The sequence below is a fragment of the Corvus cornix genome, chromosome 4, assembly GCF_000738735.6.
Source record: "Corvus cornix cornix isolate S_Up_H32 chromosome 4, ASM73873v5, whole genome shotgun sequence".
In the NCBI taxonomy this organism is placed as follows: domain Eukaryota; kingdom Metazoa; phylum Chordata; class Aves; order Passeriformes; family Corvidae; genus Corvus; species Corvus cornix.
In genome coordinates, this window is record NC_046334.1 from 47,722,929 (window position 1) to 47,741,623 (window position 18,695).

General features: G+C 35.3%; 1 protein-coding gene across 1 annotated transcript in view; it reads left to right on the forward strand.

Moving 5' to 3' along the window:
* The window catches only part of GABRA2 (gamma-aminobutyric acid type A receptor subunit alpha2), a 64,635-nt gene extending 46,632 nt beyond the window's left edge, over positions 1-18,003 (forward strand). The window contains exons 9-10 of the mRNA XM_039550998.1: positions 6,675-6,877; positions 10,901-18,003. Of these exons, the coding sequence (XP_039406932.1) occupies positions 6,675-6,877; positions 10,901-11,209 (512 nt within the window). The 3' untranslated portion in view covers positions 11,210-18,003. The remainder of the gene's footprint in view (positions 1-6,674; positions 6,878-10,900) is intronic.
* Positions 18,004-18,695: the final 692 nt, after the last annotated feature.

Here is an 18,695-nt window from a genome sequence, read left to right on the forward strand (position 1 = left end):
TTGGGCTGGATTTTCCCTGAGGAGCTATTTCTTAACATTCTTCTACACTCTAGATGCGATTGTCAGCATAAGCTGCCAGTGGGCTCTCTAAATCCACCGCCTCAGGTGGATCTCCCAGTCTTTCTCCATACCTACTGGCAGCAGCTGTCACTGGGATTTCTGATATGCTCTGGCCTCTTGCCAAATGTGTTACAAAAATGTGCAGTTAGCCAGAGTTTCAAAACAAAGTTCATCTATTGCTCTTTAATGGTTTTTGGCTGTACTGAATTATTCTTGTCAGTTAGAGCTGGGCAGGTACACTCAAGTTTCATCTGGGTGATACTTTCAGGTAGACTCCATCCAGTGACACAAGAAGTCCATACTACAGTTAATAAAACAACCTACATTCAGCAGGGAATATAAAAATTGTAGGGGGTATTCCTTTACACTCTTACTGATTATACTTAATTTTTAGTTTTTATATGGAATAGTCGCTTGCTAGATACCCATCTTTGCATTGTATATTAAATATATCCATATTAAAATATAGTTAAACAGAAGTTACTCATTTTTGACAAAGTGTTTTTGAAAATTAATGAAAATCAATGACAAATTTATTTCAATGACCTTCTTGAGAGCTAAGGACTAACTACTGGAATAGTGTTCCTTTCAAAGAAACATAACTTCTAGTTATTCAAAGCACCATTGAGCATGTATTATTTCAAGGGTGAAAGAAGTTATTTTTCTTTTCCCTTTCTATTCACTTGCAATGTAGTTTCAAGTTCTAGGCTAACATTAAGGGATTGATATAATGAGGCTTATTTTATAGTTGAGCTCTTTAATCCCTTTACTTTATGGTATCTATTTAATACTGTTGACCTACCCTATCCCAAATGAATTATGGCCTAATGCTATATTGCTTCAACTTTGCTTTAAATTATCAGAAGATGGAAGTTTTGTCATCGTTGATTAAATGAGTCTTGAATCTGTTTTCTCTAGCAGATAAATCTGATTGCATTCTTAGTGAAAGAGGATAAGCCTGGTTCATAATGCCTTCGTTTAGTGCAAGATTACAATCTGTTTCATTTAGTAATGTGTTTATTGTTATGCATTTAGTGTCAACAATATTAGCAAAACTAATCTTGTACAGCTTATTGGATTCTTGCTTCATTTTTAATGGGTCATAGCATTTGGAAGCATCACATGTATTTGAATAGCAGCATTAGATGCAGGTGACAGTAAGTCAGAAATTAGTTTTCTTAGTGCTATAGTTATCTATGTTTTAACTCACCTGGAGTGTCAATGAAAATGACAAAACAAATGTAGTTAGGTATATGTTCTTTTCTAAGTGAAGCAGGAAAGAACAAAAATTAGTCTTATTATTTAGTATATTGTCCAAAATGCAGAATTTTAGATTCACATAGTTATGTTCTTTTGTCAGTTCACTGTGATAATTTTATTGTTACTCTGAGTTGCTGTGTCTGTTTTCACTTGTTCTTGATGTGGGTCCTTTCCATGGGGTGCAGTGCTCCAGCAACAGACTGATCCAGCATGGTCCCCTGTGGAGTGACTGGTCCTGCCAGAAGCCAGCTCCAGCGCAGGTTTTGCATAGTGTCAAAGCCTCCTTCAGGCATTCACCTCTTCTTTTATGGGGTCCTCCGTGGGCTGGAGGTTGATCTCTGCTCCACCTTGGACCTCTCTGTGAGCTGCAGGGGCACAGCTGCTTCACCATGGTTTTTACCACAGGCTGCAGGGGGATCTCTCCTCTGGTACCTGGAGCAGCTCCTCCCTCTCCTTCTCGACTGACCTGGGTGTCTGCAGAGCTGTTTCTGTCACATATTCTCACTTGTCTTCTCTGGCTGCAGTTGCTTCTGCTTAATATCTTTTTTTCTCCATCTTAAATATGTCATCCTGGAGGCACTGCCAGTGTTGTTGTTGGCCTTGGCCTTGGTCAGCAGTGGTGGATCTCTCTTGAAGCTGTCTGGAATTGGATCTCTGAGACATGTGGGAAACTCCTGGAAGGTTCTCACAGAAGCCATTGCTGTAGCTCCTCACTACCAAAACCTTGCCATACAAACCCAAAGCAACTTTATAATTGTGACACTACAGAAAGAGGAGCCCAAGAAAAGTTCAGATTTGTTCTCTGGTTATTTTTACAGGGGAATTGAATAATAGAGACCCGTCCTTTTCAACAGTTCTATATATACAAAGTACCTTTTCCCACTTCATTGAAAAAAATCTCAACTGTCTTTATTCTTCTCTCCTTTCACATGCTGCAGATTATCTTTTGTGCCTTTAGACATATCCTACTACTCACATATTTCTGTATATAATTTCTTAATTGGGGATTTCTGCTATATGGAGATATAATAATATAATGGTGGACAGTGAAAAACTAGCCCCGAGTAAGAGACTGAGCTGGCTGCAAACAAACTAGTATGTCTCCTCAGCTCACTGATGTGTGAAGACACTAGCTCATATTGCAGTGGTGGCATAATTGCATGCAACTTTTACTGGAGTTGGGGTAAATAGCGCTTGCCATTCGGCTTTGGGAATAAGCTTGTCTGTTGCTCAATGGGAAATTGTGTTCCACTGCTCAGTATTGATACAGTGAAGCAGCATGGTAGCAACCGCACCATATGGATATGTAGCTTACGCAACTGATTGAATTCAACTCTTCTAGAAACAGATGATGTTATGGTTCTTGCCTCCCAAGCTATTTAAAAAGGGTGGTTTGTTGTTCTTTTAGTAAAAAGGGTAGACAAAGTGCTTGAGCTATTTTCTGTAATCTTTCTTTCAATCGTTGTTCAGACGCACCTCCTGGTGTTCGAGCAAAATCATGGTACACTCCTTTTGTATTGCATTTTCTAGTAGCACATACACATTGAGTAAATAAAAGCAAACAACATAGTGGGTAGCCAAATGTTATGGTGCAATACTTTAATATCATGCTGCATCCAGAATTTTCAAGCTTTTGTTTACAGCTTTAACCAGTTGCTCTTGGAGTGATAAAATGAAGTAGTAATCTGTATCTTTGAAATGGTCAAAAGTCTTTTCTTTCTGCTGTTATTTGTATTTATGAATCTATTTGGGTTTTGGATCAGGTTGGGATATCTAATTACCAAAACAAATTTGCACTTGCTGTTAAAAAAAAGTAGAACAATGAAATTACTTTCCTAAATTAAAAATAAAGTAATTTATCAATCCTTTTGTGATATGTTCTTCAACCATTATGTGTAACTTTGCAAACTTCTGTGATAAAATGATAAAATAGTGGGACGAGTAGCCTGAAATTATAAGAAATAGAGCACATTTTAAACCTTTTGTACAAATTATTTGCTAGGATGCAGTGCCTCTTTATTACAGAAATGTCCTTTGGTAACTCATTAATTAGGCCTTTCACTTTCAAAGAAGGTATCTACATTCTAGCACAAAAAGGCTAGGATATGTTTAGTTGACTAACATCTCTTCAAATTAGAAAAATCAGACAATACACAAAAGGTGAAATTAGGGTCCAAAAATTTGTCCCTGTCAAGGAGTTGCCTGACTTTTGCACACAAATGTGGGCATAAAGTAGTCATCATAACAGATTTTAACTTTAATATATATGTGCTAGCTCCTCCAATTTCCACCCTATGCTTTTAGTTAGACATTTCTAGTTTTTCAGGTTACCTCTTCCACTGTTATAAGCATAACAGAGCTGGTGTTTTCCAGAGAGGTGAGTTTAGTGCCAGTGAAAAGTGTTGAATTTGCAGCTCTGGAGATGGATTTTCTCTCTCTAGTAAGCAAATGCCATTTCAAAAGCAGCACCATAAAAAAAAATTCCCAGGCAATCAAATAGCTCCAGTCTTGGCTTGAATGGATAAACCTGTAGTGACAGAAGATATTTAGCTTTATAGCCATGCACTGCTGAGTACAAACCTTGTAAGGATGTTTACTGTCAAGTAAAAAATGCTTGGTCTGCTTTGGAGAAAGGAAATGTCAACGGTTTATTTTTTGGATCTTTTTTCAAAGACAAATTGATGCTCATGGTCCCTTACAAAATAATACCTGACCATCTCTTCTGGCATCAATTCAGTTGCCACATCTGCTGGGTGCTGGGCTATAGAAGATGGTTCTTGATCTGTATGTAAACTGTGTTTTTTTCCTATATCATAGTGAGATATCATGCAGTTTTTACATAGACTTTTAAATATTTTTTTGACTACTTCATTATAGGGGTGAAAATCTACTCACTGTTTTTTATACAAATTTTAGTTCACTAGTGCTATGAATTAGATAAGCAATGAGGAATGCTTTTGATCTGGTCTTTTAAGTTAAATCTTTGTGAAATAAATGAGGTTTTTTTTACAAGTTGACCATGTTCTTCCACATTAATAATTTTTCAGTCCTCTCAGGTTTAGCAGTGGCAAGGAGGCAGGTTATTTCCATTCAGTCCTTTTTCATAAAGAAGACTTGATAATACTGATTTTTTCAAATTAACTATAATGTGCAAAATCATCTGTCTTTTCTCTGCAGAATAATAGCAATATAAAAGGTCTAGAGAATCCTAAACTGACAAGTATTACAGATTAAATTTTCTGTCCAATTTTTTCCCATTCAGTTCAGCTTAAATAACTGTGGTGGCTTGAACATTACTGAATTTATAGAGTGAAGGAATAAATGGAATAAATAAATAAATGGAAGCATGTTGACAGTGTGCTGCTTGATTAGCATTTGGGTCACAAAGTGGTGTAACTTGCCGATCTTTTTAGAGAAACTGGCAAGTGGTAGCAAGATGCAAGATATAAATTCACAGTGTTTTAACTGATACTAGGAAAGGTCAGCAGTAAATCTTACATCAGATTTCTGAAGAAGTCAATAGGGTTTCTAGAAGATTAATTAATTCTATAAAGTGGGACTTAAACAGAGTGGTACCTTAGCAACTGTATATATTTACATGTGGATAAGGTCACCTTATATCTGAGAAACATTCACTTTACTGATACTTCTGTATAATTATAATGATTTTTCCGCAGCTCAGGACCAGTGTTAAAATTTACATGTGATAATTTTAAATGTAAGATAGGCTGTCTTTTCTCTGAGCTGCTGAAAATAATTAAGCTGTATGTTGTGTAAGTGTTAGGAGAGACTAGGTTCTTTACAAAATATATTTTGTCTACACATTTTCATCTGGTACAGTTGATAGCTGCTTCCTTTTCATTGTATAGTCTAGTAGATTCCATCAGTGTCATGGCTGATTCCAGGCCAAATCCACTTCTTTAATTTATGGAGGCTGAGAAACAGCAATTAGAGATTTATGTTTGCTGAGGCGTCTTGATACTGTGTGACTCAGCAGGATGCTTCCGTGCCTTGTTTTCCCTGCTGCACAGACCTTTGGAAGCACTGAGGCTGAGTCCATATAGCTTTGCTTTGTCACCCTTTTTAGCGCCTTCAGAGATGGAGATTCTTTACTGGAGGGATGAAAATTTGTGAAGCCTGAGGAGGTCTCAGTAGATGTAATTGCTGCCTCTCTTCCCTTTCACACAGTGGTTAAAATTGCTTCTCTTGTAGCAGAAGGAAAATCAGAGCTATGTCAATCCCCCAGAACCCAGGTGACAGATTGCTGACATCAGATCTGGCTTAGGGAAAGTGACTTTACTTTCTCTTGGGAAGCCTCCTACAAGAATTTTATGAGTGTGTATTTGTTGAAGCTGTGATGTGCTGTTACTAATATTTCTGCCATGGCATCTCCTTTGCCTGTCATAGTGAAGTGTAGGTTTGCTGATCTGTGCGAAGTATATCACTTTGTGTCACTTTTAATTCTGGAGATGTACTTAATGGTGTGCCACAAAGGGAATAGTTTAGTTTGTCTAAGTGTGATTCAGCCTGAGGTGGGAGAACTGATTTACTTAAGGAATGGAGACTGTGTTTATGGCTGTGGGTTTCTGCTTGCTAAATCTGATTCAGAAAAATGTTCTTCTCTTCCTTTCCTCCCATGTATATTCTTTCTGGATTCTTTTGGGAGGCTTTTTTTTTTTTTTTACTGGGTCCTCATTATGTAAAAAGTACTGCAAACTTCTTTTAGTAACTGCCACAGTGAATGAACAGTCTTCCTGGATCACCAGCTCTTGTTTTCTGACACATAATACAGTTATAATAATCTGTCATTTCAAATCAATGCTGTTCTAGAAAACAATCCACGTTACCTGAATGAAAACTTACCCTGTTTATGTCTTCAACTATTAGTTAGACAGCTACTGTAAAAAAAAAAAATTCTCATAACAAAAGTGTATTTGTGTGGTAATTTCAGTAAATATGGGTGCCAGACCTGCAGCCATTGCAAAGAAGCCAGCTACCAAACATTAACATATTAATCATTATCACTCTAATGTTGCTAAATATCATGAATCCATTAAGAATTGTTAATTTTGTTCCTTACCTGCCCTGATAGGTTAAAATAAATACATATTTTCTGTAAGTAAGATCATCAGCTCATTAAAAAAGGGAAGTTTAGACAAGAAATTGAACTGAAATTACTTCAAAGGAAAATCCAGATACAACCTTTAATATAATTGTAGCAATGTTTGTCACCAACTTAGATAAAAAAAAATTAATTGTTTCAAAATCATACCTTAATATTTTTTGGTTTATTTTTGCTAACATTCAAAATCCAAGTGAAATTGTTGATGTTCTGTTTTTGTGTCCCCTTGCAGGAGTAACAACTGTGTTGACAATGACAACACTAAGCATCAGTGCTCGAAATTCACTCCCCAAAGTAGCATATGCAACAGCTATGGATTGGTTTATTGCTGTTTGTTATGCATTTGTATTCTCTGCATTAATTGAATTTGCAACTGTAAATTATTTCACAAAACGAGGATGGGCCTGGGATGGAAAAAGTGTAGTGAATGATAAGGTAAGTCCTAAGGAAATAGTCCTATTTCTAGTCAATTTCCTAAACCAGCTCTAATATATTGTTTTGATATTTTGCAATATATAAAAAAATAAAAAGATGCTTTAAATCAAAAGAATGTAGATGTATTTTCTGTCCTGAACAGAAATATATCTACTCCTTTTGTAGCTAATCTTACTTGGTTTCACTAATCCAGATTTAGTTATCAAGAACTCTTTTTTTTTGGGAACTGTCTTGTCTTGTTTTTTGACTCCTCAGATACAACTGTTTATCTGGTTATTCATGAAATTTAATCCAGATTATATTGGTTGATCACTTTTTAAATTTTTTTAAATTCAATTGAGATGGAAATAAGAAAAAAAACCCCAGAAATATATAATGTGTATTAATCTTCATGGTACATAAGGTTTAGGAAAACAAATTAATGTCCATATATGTAAGGACCATGAATAACAAAATCTAGAGCTTCTGAGCATTTCCAGTGTTCTGAATCCTATCCCTAATCATAGGTAAACATTAATTTTAAAACTAATTTAGATAGCAAATGTACAAAATTCTTCACCTATGATGTATTGATGCTTTGAGTACACAGAAACACAGTCACACCTTAATTTTCTGGTCTTTATAGTGGTGTAGCCATGATAACATGAAGAAGTTTTAACCTGATAGAATTTCTCATTTCATGAAAAGAATGAACTGGTGATACACCTAAATTTGTGTATTTGCAGTTTAGAATTGGAATAACACAGAAAAAATATTAAAGCTCACTTGTTTTGACTGACTTAATATATTATATAATTTTGTCCTTTCCCAGTCCTTGATTTTACCAATGAAAACAGATTTCTTCTAACAAATACATAGATTTCTGTGATTCTTCTTAAAATTAGGGTAGAATTTTATTTGCTTCCTAAATGATTATAGTAAATGTGAAGCAGGATTCATTAACTGATTTCTCATCATTTTGAATGCATAAAGAAGCAAAATGTTCAGTCAATAGTAAAGAAGAATTAGAGGAAATGTACATTCTTCATGATTCCCTGTAACTTCTGGAATGGCATGAACTATCCATAACTTCAGGATCTGTTACCTCCTGCTAGAGGGAGATACCAAATTACTGCAAGTTTATCATCATGTCATGAGTGAAGCTTTTCAGACTGGCACATTTGCCCTGGCATTGTAAGAATGTAGGGAGCCCTTACAAACTCTCTGATCATCCTTTGTTTATTCCTTTAAAGTTGTACAACAGTGTTGTCTCATGATCTTAGGAGTGGCAACTGTTTAACAGCTAGGCAGTATTCCTTCCCTAGGAGTGACAATATTATCCATTACATTCTAAGATTTACATACCATTCACATGTCCAGTTCTCTACTTTCTTCAAACTGACTTAACAAAACCCTAAGCTTTTAACATAGTCATAGTTTCTCATACAAAAATATGGTTCAGCTTTATTATGCAGGTCTCATTAATGGTATTACAGATACCTTTTAAAAACGCTAATTGCGTCTGAAAGGAGGGACTTATAGATGAATTAAAGTGTTCCGCATAATTTGATTTGGTAATTTGCTCTTTTTTCTTGCTGAATGCATCTGTACACCTAAAGCCAGGCTTACTCTTCACCAGTTAGAATGAAATATGTTTCCTCAGTGACAGTCGTCTGTATTCACATTATATGCAAATTCTTGTCTAAGTGCTGTTGACATGGAATTTGTCTCACGGGAAAGCAGGTGCAGGAACAAGCTACATATTTGATCAACTGTTTTCCACACTCCAGTCAATAAGGAACAATGCTGAATTCCCAACTGATTCCCAGATTCTCTTTTTATGTGACACCATCTCCTAAGACAAGGCACCTAAGACAAGGCATTTTGGGCACAACATCTAACCATGAAGATCTTATCAAGATTTTTAGATGGCCCAGATAAATATCAAATTGGATGTAATTTAAAACCACAATTGCAAATGGAGTAGATGCCTCCCAGTGGAAGTAAAAAATTGAAATGCACGTGTATGAGAAATGTCACAAGAATTCTCTTACTTGTGTCACTTCCATTAGATTAAAAATCAAAACAAACCAATACAGCAGCTGATGATTTCTTATATGATCCAGAAGTTAACTATTTCTTCATCTGCTTAATTCTGTATTTCGTGGAAGAGATTGACTAAATCTATTTTTGCTTGTCTCTAAATTATATACATATATTTTAAATGACATAATATTATTGTATTGTATTTTATATATAAATAATATATGTTATATCTATTTAAATAATATATATTGCTTCCTGAGAAACTGCCTTCCATTCTTTCCTGTAGGTTATTAGAAATTCCTCAGTTTGAGATTGCTGCAAAGCACTGGATCAATTTATAGCATTATAGTTTTATTGCAGAGCTAGTCTGTGAACCTATGTAGAGGTCTAAAACCCCAAGCCTGAATTCACTCCCTAACATCCCTGTGTCCATGTGTACACATGGACTCTCCATTGAACTGCCCCTGGTTAAAGTTTAGCCCTTCGAAAGCGTACACAATCCTATAACAACACAGAATTGGTGGAGTTTGGACTTGATCTCTGGAGATCATCAAATTTATCTCCCCTAGTGCAAGCAGGGTCAGCTAGGGGTGGGTGCTCAGGGTCATTGTCAAGATATTTTTTTTAATATCTTTGAAGATGAAGGTTTCACAGCCTCTCTACGTTACCTGTGCCAGTGCTAGGTCATGCTCACAGTAAAAGTTGGAAGGTTTTTTATATTTAAGTGGAATATTCTGTATTTCATTTTGTGCTCATTGCTTCTTGTTCTTCCACTAGATTTCACTGGGAAAAGTCTTATATCTTCTTTATTCTCTCCCATCAGATATTTATATACATTGATAAGATTCCCCCTGAGCCTTCTCTTTTCCAGGCTGAACAGTCCTAGCTCTCTTGGCCTTTTATATTTCAGATGCCTCAGGCTTTAAATCATCTCTGTGGTCCTTCACTAGACTAGTTTCATTACATCCATGTCTCTCTTGAACTTGGAAGCACAGAATTGGATCCAGCACTCCAGATGTGCCTCACCAGAGCTGAGTTGAGGGGAATGATCCCTTCCCTTGCTTGGCTGGGAACACTCTCTGTAATGCAGCCCAGGAGGCTGTTGGCCTTTGTTTCTGTGAGGGCTCATTGCTGGCTTGTGTTAACCTTGGTGGCCACCCAGACCCCCAGGCTTTTTCTACAAAGCTGCTTTCCAACCCATTAGCCTCAACCTGCAGTGATGCATAGCTTATTCCTCCCCAGGTGCAGGACTTAAATTGCCTTTTTCTGAGCATCATTAAATTATTTTAATTCCATCCCACTCTTCTTCTACAGTTTTTTAGGTTCTTATTCCTGTTTTCATCATTGTTATGCATTTTTTAAAACAATAATCTATGAATAACCCTAGAAATAGTTCTAGGGCTAAATCTCAACTCAGTTCTACAACTATCAGTCTGGAGTCCTTAATTCACTTGCAATCTCTTCCTGATCTTTCTGTATGTGTGTCTATGTATATATATGTGTAAACATATTTCTCCAGAGTCTCTAAAAAGTGTACACCCTTAACTGAAATTCATTTATTTATTAGTGGTATGTTATGACATGTCCAAATAATAGTGATGTTAGTTTTATGTGAGAAAGGTGGCCTAATTTTAATTTTACTACAATGACAGATAATTTTCACAGAAAACATTGTAAAGACCTTGCAATTCTATTGTAAGGAGATAGATGCAAAGCCACTACAGAAAGACCAACTCTTTTCCAGTTATGCTTACAATCACAGTAACAGAGACTTCTTCACATAACTTCGGTTGGGCATTTGATGGTGCAAGAGCAATCTTATGTCACCTCAACCTTCTTTTTGGATAGACTGGAAATGTCTTTCTTTATATCTGAATTTTTCAGTATGGTACAATTTTAATATGCTCACTTGTTTCTTTTACTTTTGAAAGTATGTTTTACTAAGTCTATTCTGGCAAATATACATGAAATATTTAACTTCCTGCTGTCTTCCAATAGAAAAAAGAAAAAGCATCTGTCATTAAGAAAAACAATGCCTATGCAGTGGCTGTTGCCAACTATGCTCCAAATATTACCAAGGACTCAGTGCTACCAACCATCTCCAAGAGCGCTACAACTGCAGAACCCAACAAGGCAAAACCAGAAGCGAAGCCACAAGAAGCAAAGAAGACATTCAACAGTGTTAGCAAAATTGACAGAATGTCTAGAATAGTGTTTCCAGTCTTATTTGGTACTTTTAATTTAGTGTATTGGGCTACATATTTAAACAGGGAGCCTGTCTTACTTGGCTTTGCGCCATCAACCTAAAAGCTGACTTGCACTGAGGACTTCAAGCATCATTCTAATCAGATAGGTTGTTCGCTATGTACAGTCCGACTAATAACTGCTAATCTGTGAACCATTATGTACAGTGTGTATATAAATGTCTTGTCTGTGTGTCTCCAAAGGAGGGACACAGCGTTAATTCATGGGTCTGTAAACAGATAGCACCCATGGCAAATACAGCCAGCTCTTTAAAAGTTAAACCCAGGGGACTTCTGTTAAACTAGGATTCAAATATACAGAATTATATTCTCTCCGTACAATGAAATGAAGATGTGATCCTACATAATTATTTAGGAACAGTATTTTTTTAATTTAAAGTTAAAATATTTTTCTATAAAGGAACTAATTCTACTTTAGTGAAAGAAACTGTCATTTAAAAAAGTGATTTTTTTAAAAAGGTGTAATTGTTTCATACAATAGCAGTACCCATGTACATAACAGAGTACGGAGGTCGTGCAGTTCTGCTCTTCACAAACATTCTGGATACTAGTTAGATTGAAGAGGTAGTAAACACTACTATATGGCAAAAGCCACAAGTTTCTTGCTTTTGTCCTCTTTGAAGTTTTTAATAAATTAATCTAATTGATTTCAGGGAAAAGGGTTAATCAAGTTCAGTATCAACCAACTTCTGCTAGTGAGATACTTGTTCTTTTCACTGTTTTATTTACTTGATGTTACTAAGCTGGGTTGTCTGGTTCAGCAAAGCAGCATTTTATTTTAATTTTTGATTTTGTTCTTAATTGGATTATTTTCAGGTTTATAAAAGCACTCAGAAATCTTTCAGGGTTAAGTTTATCAGTAATATAATATACTTTTTTTCTTTGTTTAATGTTTTCCTAAAGCCTGCCATTAAAATATTTACCTGTATTTGTCCCAGGAAGCACTGTTTTCAAGAGAGACAAGAACCATGATTTAATTTCAGGAAATTGTCCATAAAATAAAAATTACTGCTGCTTTTGTAAATTGCAACTTTACATTTCGCTGACATAACTTTACAACAACTTTGTATACTAGAAATGATTTTGCTAAGATTTGAATGTTATTTTTTTAATAAAAGGTCATGCATCATCAGTAGGCATCAACTGTATTTCATATACACAAATCTAACAAAATTGGATCTGCCATTGGCAATTTTATAAGAACATTTAATACTATCAGTAAAATTGTTTTTCATCTGAGCCTTTGCAAAGATTCTTTATGCCCCTAAAGGCCTGGTAAATCATAACATGAATAATAATTGTGTACTGTATTTAGATTTTAGTATACTTGGCCAATCAAAAATATTTTGATTCACACATACATTAGCAGTTATTAGTTGACCTTTAAAAAAGATACACCTTTATGATGATGTCTTCTAGTAGAGACATATGTAGTCGTATAGTGTCATTTATTGCAGTTTTGTACAGTAACTTGAGTATAGTGCATAAAATAGATATGTTCAAAGTTTAAAAAAAGTTGTACAAATATTTCTAAAATCAAATAAAAGAGTATCTTAAGACATGGAAATGTGCTAAAAACAACGAAGAGAAACACTGCTTTCTTTTGCTGTTTTATTTTCTTGCTTTTTCTTTGCTTTTGATGTGATTCTGTTTTGTACTTTGTGTGACAGTTTAGATGCCAAGGTCACAAATGCATATTATAAATAGAATTAATAGTTACGACAGAGTTGACATCAGTAAAATAAAGACATTTAGTAGGTTATAAAAGAAAGGGAGAAGCATGGGCAAGGTGTGTATCCCTTGAATTTCCTCTAATTAAACTGTCAGACTAAACCTTTCTCATCAACAGTAGCTTAAAAATGAGCACTTTACTCAGAACATTAAAATAAAAATATCCTTATTTTCATATATATTTATATGTAAATGTAGATCTTCCATGTAACATGGAGATGTGTGCAATAGTGTGATTATGAACAAAAGGCTAGAAGGCAAGCAATAAAAAAAAAGGTTTTTTCATGGTACAAGCATACATTTTTAAAATGTTTCATTTGTAAATTATAAATTTTCCCTTCAACATCACATTGTCCAGGTATGAATAAATATATAAATATGTACATATGTACAAATAATTGTAAATATTAGGACTGTAGAAAAATCCCTTCACTTTTAACTCTGTTTTTGGAAAAGGGCTCTGACTGTATAGTTTAATGGAAGCCCCTGCTAAAATGCTCTTGAACTTGAATAGCTCGATTATGTTTCCCGTGGCTGAGGTCTCCTTCCTGTGACCTAGTGAGAGTTCTTACCTTATGTTCACATCAGCAAGATCTAGGGACCCTCCAAACCTCACCAGACTGGGGTATGAGAAACAGAGGTTTGTTTTTCACCCTTGGCTACATCCCAGGTACTCAAACCCTTCACAGTGCTGAAACTGTTGTGTATTTCTCCATGCACGACACTGTATAGTCAGAACTCTTCCCATGCCAAATATGAGTGTGCTCAGTTATGTCAAATTACCTGATAAGGAAGGGTTTTGCATCCTTATCCAAGAATGGACCTCCTCAAAGGTTTTTAACAATAAAGTCTTCTCCAACAAGGCTTGTCTGGAAAATAACATCTGAGTAACTCAGAGCTGCATGCAAAAAGCATATCTTCAGTTTGCACAAGAAGCCCGATGCTGTCTCTTGTTAGTCAGCTCTGCTGCTACCACTTTTATTGGGTACAACCATTTTTTCACTCACTGACCCTTTTCTCTACACTTGCTTGAGTTGGTAGAAAAAAAAGGTGTTTCTCACATGCTAAAGTTACATTTATTGCCCACTTACATAGAAAAGTAGGCATACTATATAAACTCATTTAAAAAAAACCATTTAAAATATTTACATGCAGTTATTGTGGGCATCAGCAAGGCTTTTAAATGGGCATGCACCAGAAAATTTAGTTAGTTGTTCTACATTAAGGCAAACTCCTTCTAGGGAAGAAGGAGTATGCTTTACTGTTTCACTGCTGAAACATTTACAGTGGCCCAACTGAGTACACATAAGTTGCAAATTTGTAGGACTTCCAACTGGATAAATGAATATAAATGTAAATATTTACGTGAATGGGAGCCTCGTGCAAAGGCTACCAGAACACAAGAGTTAGGCCTTATTTTCATTTAGAATGAATCCGTGTCGTTTCATTTAGTATAGAATCTGTGTCTGGGATTTTAAAGCTAATGTCACAAATTTACGTGCCAAATATCTAGAGGTTTCATATAATTTGAGTAAAACTTGCAGGTCTTAAAAAAGTGGGGAGAATGAGTGAGAAAATGCAAGTCACTTCTCTATCAAAGACTTGCACATGGAATCTGTCAGTGAATTTTTTGGTTGACATATTAATCTAATTTACTTCTCCCATTATTCTTGGGTCAGCGTGTCATATTTTATGGCTTAAGAAATTATTAAAATAAATACAAAGATAAAACATTGTGGTAAAGTTAGATTGGAATTACAGTAATTCTAAATTAAGTTTATGAAATAGGCTTCCAGTGTAGTACTGGGGCACATACTTCTGGATGCATGTGTCAGTTAATTTAACAGTAATTTATAAATCGGCGTGAAAACTAGAGATCAGCACAGTTTATCAGCCAGAGTTGTCTGCTGGAGATGTTGTGGCAGAAGAGTGGCTTTGAAACTTCTCAGTTATGCTGTGGCCAATTAAATTACCTTCACCTGCCATATCTGGGCTAATTCAACTTGTTAAATGCTGCATTGTTGAGCATCTTTTAAAAAAATATTATGGTAGGTGTTCTGAGATACGAGCTTTAGTTTGGGAGACTACTCATACCACTGAACATTATTCTAAATTAAGGAGCCAATTTGCCCATATAGTCACAGGAAAGAGCATCTAGACACCAAACAGGAGCCTTACTGAATCACCTTCTCTTCCCAGTGATTACAGATAACATACAGGGTAGTGAGACTTTTCAAAAGTGACCAAAATCTGCCTGCACGAAATCAACCAGAAGCAGCAGGGAGGAGGTAGGGGTGTATGGGGGAGGAAAAGAGAAAAGAGAACACACAAATGGCTTTGTTACTATGGCAGTGGAATGTGAGATAACTGAGGAAGAAGTCACTGAGGGAGGTAATGTGTATTTTTGTTTCAGCTTCAGTTCTGAGCCTTCATTGCCACATTTGAGTTGTGGGACAGTAACTTCTAGAGCACATAAACTGGAAATACTTGTATAATTCTGCTGAACTTGGGGGACATGAGTTGTGCCTTTGAAAGTACTGACAGCTTTGAGAAAAGACCATGCAATGCTGTGTGTCTCCTGCTGTTTGGGACATCTTGGGTGGAGGGAGAAAAGAAGCTTCAGAAATTAAGTAGAATTTTGTTAATTCTACACTTCGTTTTCTTAAGAAGCGTGGCTTTCACTTAAGCACAGAGAGTCAGCATTCCTCCTCCATACCTCTCATTCCTATTGTGAAAGCTTTGTAGTGCACAAGTTTTGCCTTGGCCTTCACAAAATAGATGAAGTCTATGCTGCTGAACGTTTCCATTTGTAACAAATTTGCATGAAAGATTATTTGAATGTGGATAAGAAGCTATCATCATCTATGCCCGATTATGTGTAGACACATAATGCTAAAATTTATAAAGCCATGCAATGAGTTTAGAAGTAGAGGAAGAAAACATTTTAAAATAAACCCAGTAATTTAAATAGCTTCATTTAAAAAACACAGAATATGATAATTGTACAAATGTCTAAACATATCTAAATAGAGTGTGGTATAATTTCATGTCACATGTAAAGTTTTTGTCTTAAACACATTAAAATGCCAAAATACTTAGGTGAAATTATGTGAAAGTCAGTTCACACTTCAGCCTTGAGTAAAGGCAATTGTCCTTTATAAAGCAGTGATAGGATTCCTTCCATCTTCTCCCAGCAGCAGTGAAGCTCCTGCTAGAAAGCTCTTAGTGTGCAAAACAACTTCAAGTTACGTCCCTTTAATATCTCAATTTTTCTTTTTTCTTTTTTCTTTTTAGTCAAGGAAACTTCCTCCACCTCATTTCTCTAGATGACCCAAACTCCCTAACAAATAGGACTTTTAATTATTTTCTAAATCCAATTATTAATTACAGCCATCTGAGTATCAGTGAGGAACTTTAGGTCTTTAGTAGTAGAAGTTAGAGGCTCAAAACTTTGTTTCAATATACGGCTTTTGTTAATCACATAAAATGTTTTTTTTTTCCCTCTAAACCACTTAATTTTCTAGATTCAGATCTTTCTCAGTGAATCTTTTAACTCATGTTTTTGGAGTCTGTGATTATATCTTACTGGAAAAAGGACAAACTTTGAGGGCTTGACATCTCTGATGGAGATCAGGGCAAAATTTGCACTGAATTTAAAATAAAACTTGTCCACATCCTCATCATATTTATCAATGAAGTAGGTAAGGACTTTTACAGAAGAGGAGTACACCTAACAGTACACGTGGGCTCTCCTTTGGATATGGGTTGTCAGTTCTTTAATCCATGAAAATAAGCCCTTAAAAGAAGTGTCAACCATACTGAAATATAGGAGTTTATGTCTGGTTTATTCTTGGTATTTATTAATGCGCTTTAAGAATATTGTGAAAGTGCTGTAAGTTAGGATGAGGTGATAACACTAACAAAAATGAATTTGGAGGATATTTTAAAATATGCAAGATGATGTATACTCTTCCTCTAGTTGTAGTTGGAGTCTACATAAATATATATGATTATATTTTTATTGTTGGATAATTTAAAACTTCTATTTTGCTTTCAAATTTTAATTCTTTACATAACGTTGTGAATACTTCACTTGATAAGGTGTTCTGGAGTGTTTCCTTACGCATTCAAGGTTTTTAATGACTGCAATGACTGCTTTCATTCATCTGATATTAAAAGAGGTGAGCTTCAACGGGTTGAAGAGTTATATTTTTTTTCCAATACTTCATCCATCAAACTATGCCATTGAGGATGGATGGAAATAGTGAATGGAACAAGATATTACTTTGATCAACTGCTTTTGATATTCTTTATTAGATGTTCATTTTGGCTGACTTTATCAGTTTATAGGCTACTGTAGCTTAGCAATAGCACGGAATGCAATGCAGTATTTTACATCTATTAGAATACATATGCACCGTATCTATAAACTGTTAAACAATCAGTTCCTAAACTGCACCCCTTCACCCTCTCCCCTCCAAATAGTCACTTTATTAAGAAACAATTGAAGGCACTTTAATTTTAATGGAAGTGATTACACTAAATGTTGTTATATTTGATTGAAAAAAATAGTAAAAATGAAGTGGGCTGTGAGTCATACATGGTTTGCGATTTCTCAGCTGGGCTGGAGTCAGAAAACAGTTATGCATTGTATGACAAATCTACTTTAGTGAGTCACTTAGATGTGAAAGTGTATAGGACTTGGAAAACATGCACTCCCAGTATATTAAAAAGAAATAAGGAAATGGGAAGAATGAAACCAATCATTTTAAAATTAAACACCAATCAGATATGCACAGTAAGAAACTGCATGATAAATGTAAGTATACTTAACCTTGAACATCAATGTAATAAAATCTGCTGGGTGACAGTTTACTTATTTAGTAGGCTTCATAGTTATAAATAATTAAAGAGGATGATAATATTCTGTAATTTGTGACCTTGTTTTAACTGGGAAAATTGTTACTTTTCTAAAATGTAAAAGAAATAACTGGATTTATGTTTGAATGTGTCACTGCTTGCTGTTGAAGAATATTTATTAACCACATGCAAAATATTGCTTAACATTATCTTTTTGTACTTCTTATTAAAGTTAATTTAAATATAGCACATTTTGTATTTTTGTTTTTAATGCTTTGACAGCACAAATATTTAATTCCCTTCATGTCTTTTCTCTTAGGACTTGTGTGTGGGTTTTTCATTTTCTTGTTTTCAGACAACCCATTACAGCCTCTATGAAGGTGCTTTTTTATTAAAGACAGTATTTCCCACAGGAAACAAACAATACATTGGAAAGGAAATATTCTTCAGCTTGGTGAGAGTTTAACAGGTTTCCTATTTATATAATGAGAATACACTCATGTATTCATATTACAAATGACAATGTTTCATGTTTTCTGAAGGTTATAAAACATATTGCCGCTGGGTATACACTAGCCACCAGATGATGTGGAGCATAAGAAACCTCCTACCAGACAGCTTAACTCATCAGAGGGAGTATATAGGGTGACAAAGCTTACTTAGAAACAAACAAATGACTATACTGCTAGTAAGGTGTGGGTTTGGGTTTGGTTTTTTGTTTTAAAATGAGTGTTCTGAGTCCAAGTCTTTCAGTGGAAAAGCTATAAATTTTTCTGGGATGGCCATTTCTTTTCCTGTAAAGTCGCATCTTCTCACAACACATAAATGTTCATCTTGGATGATGAAGAACATGACATCCTTCTGTCCAAACTGGAGACACGTGGATTTGAGAATGGACTGTATGATGGGTAAGGAATTGGCTGGATGGACACAGACAG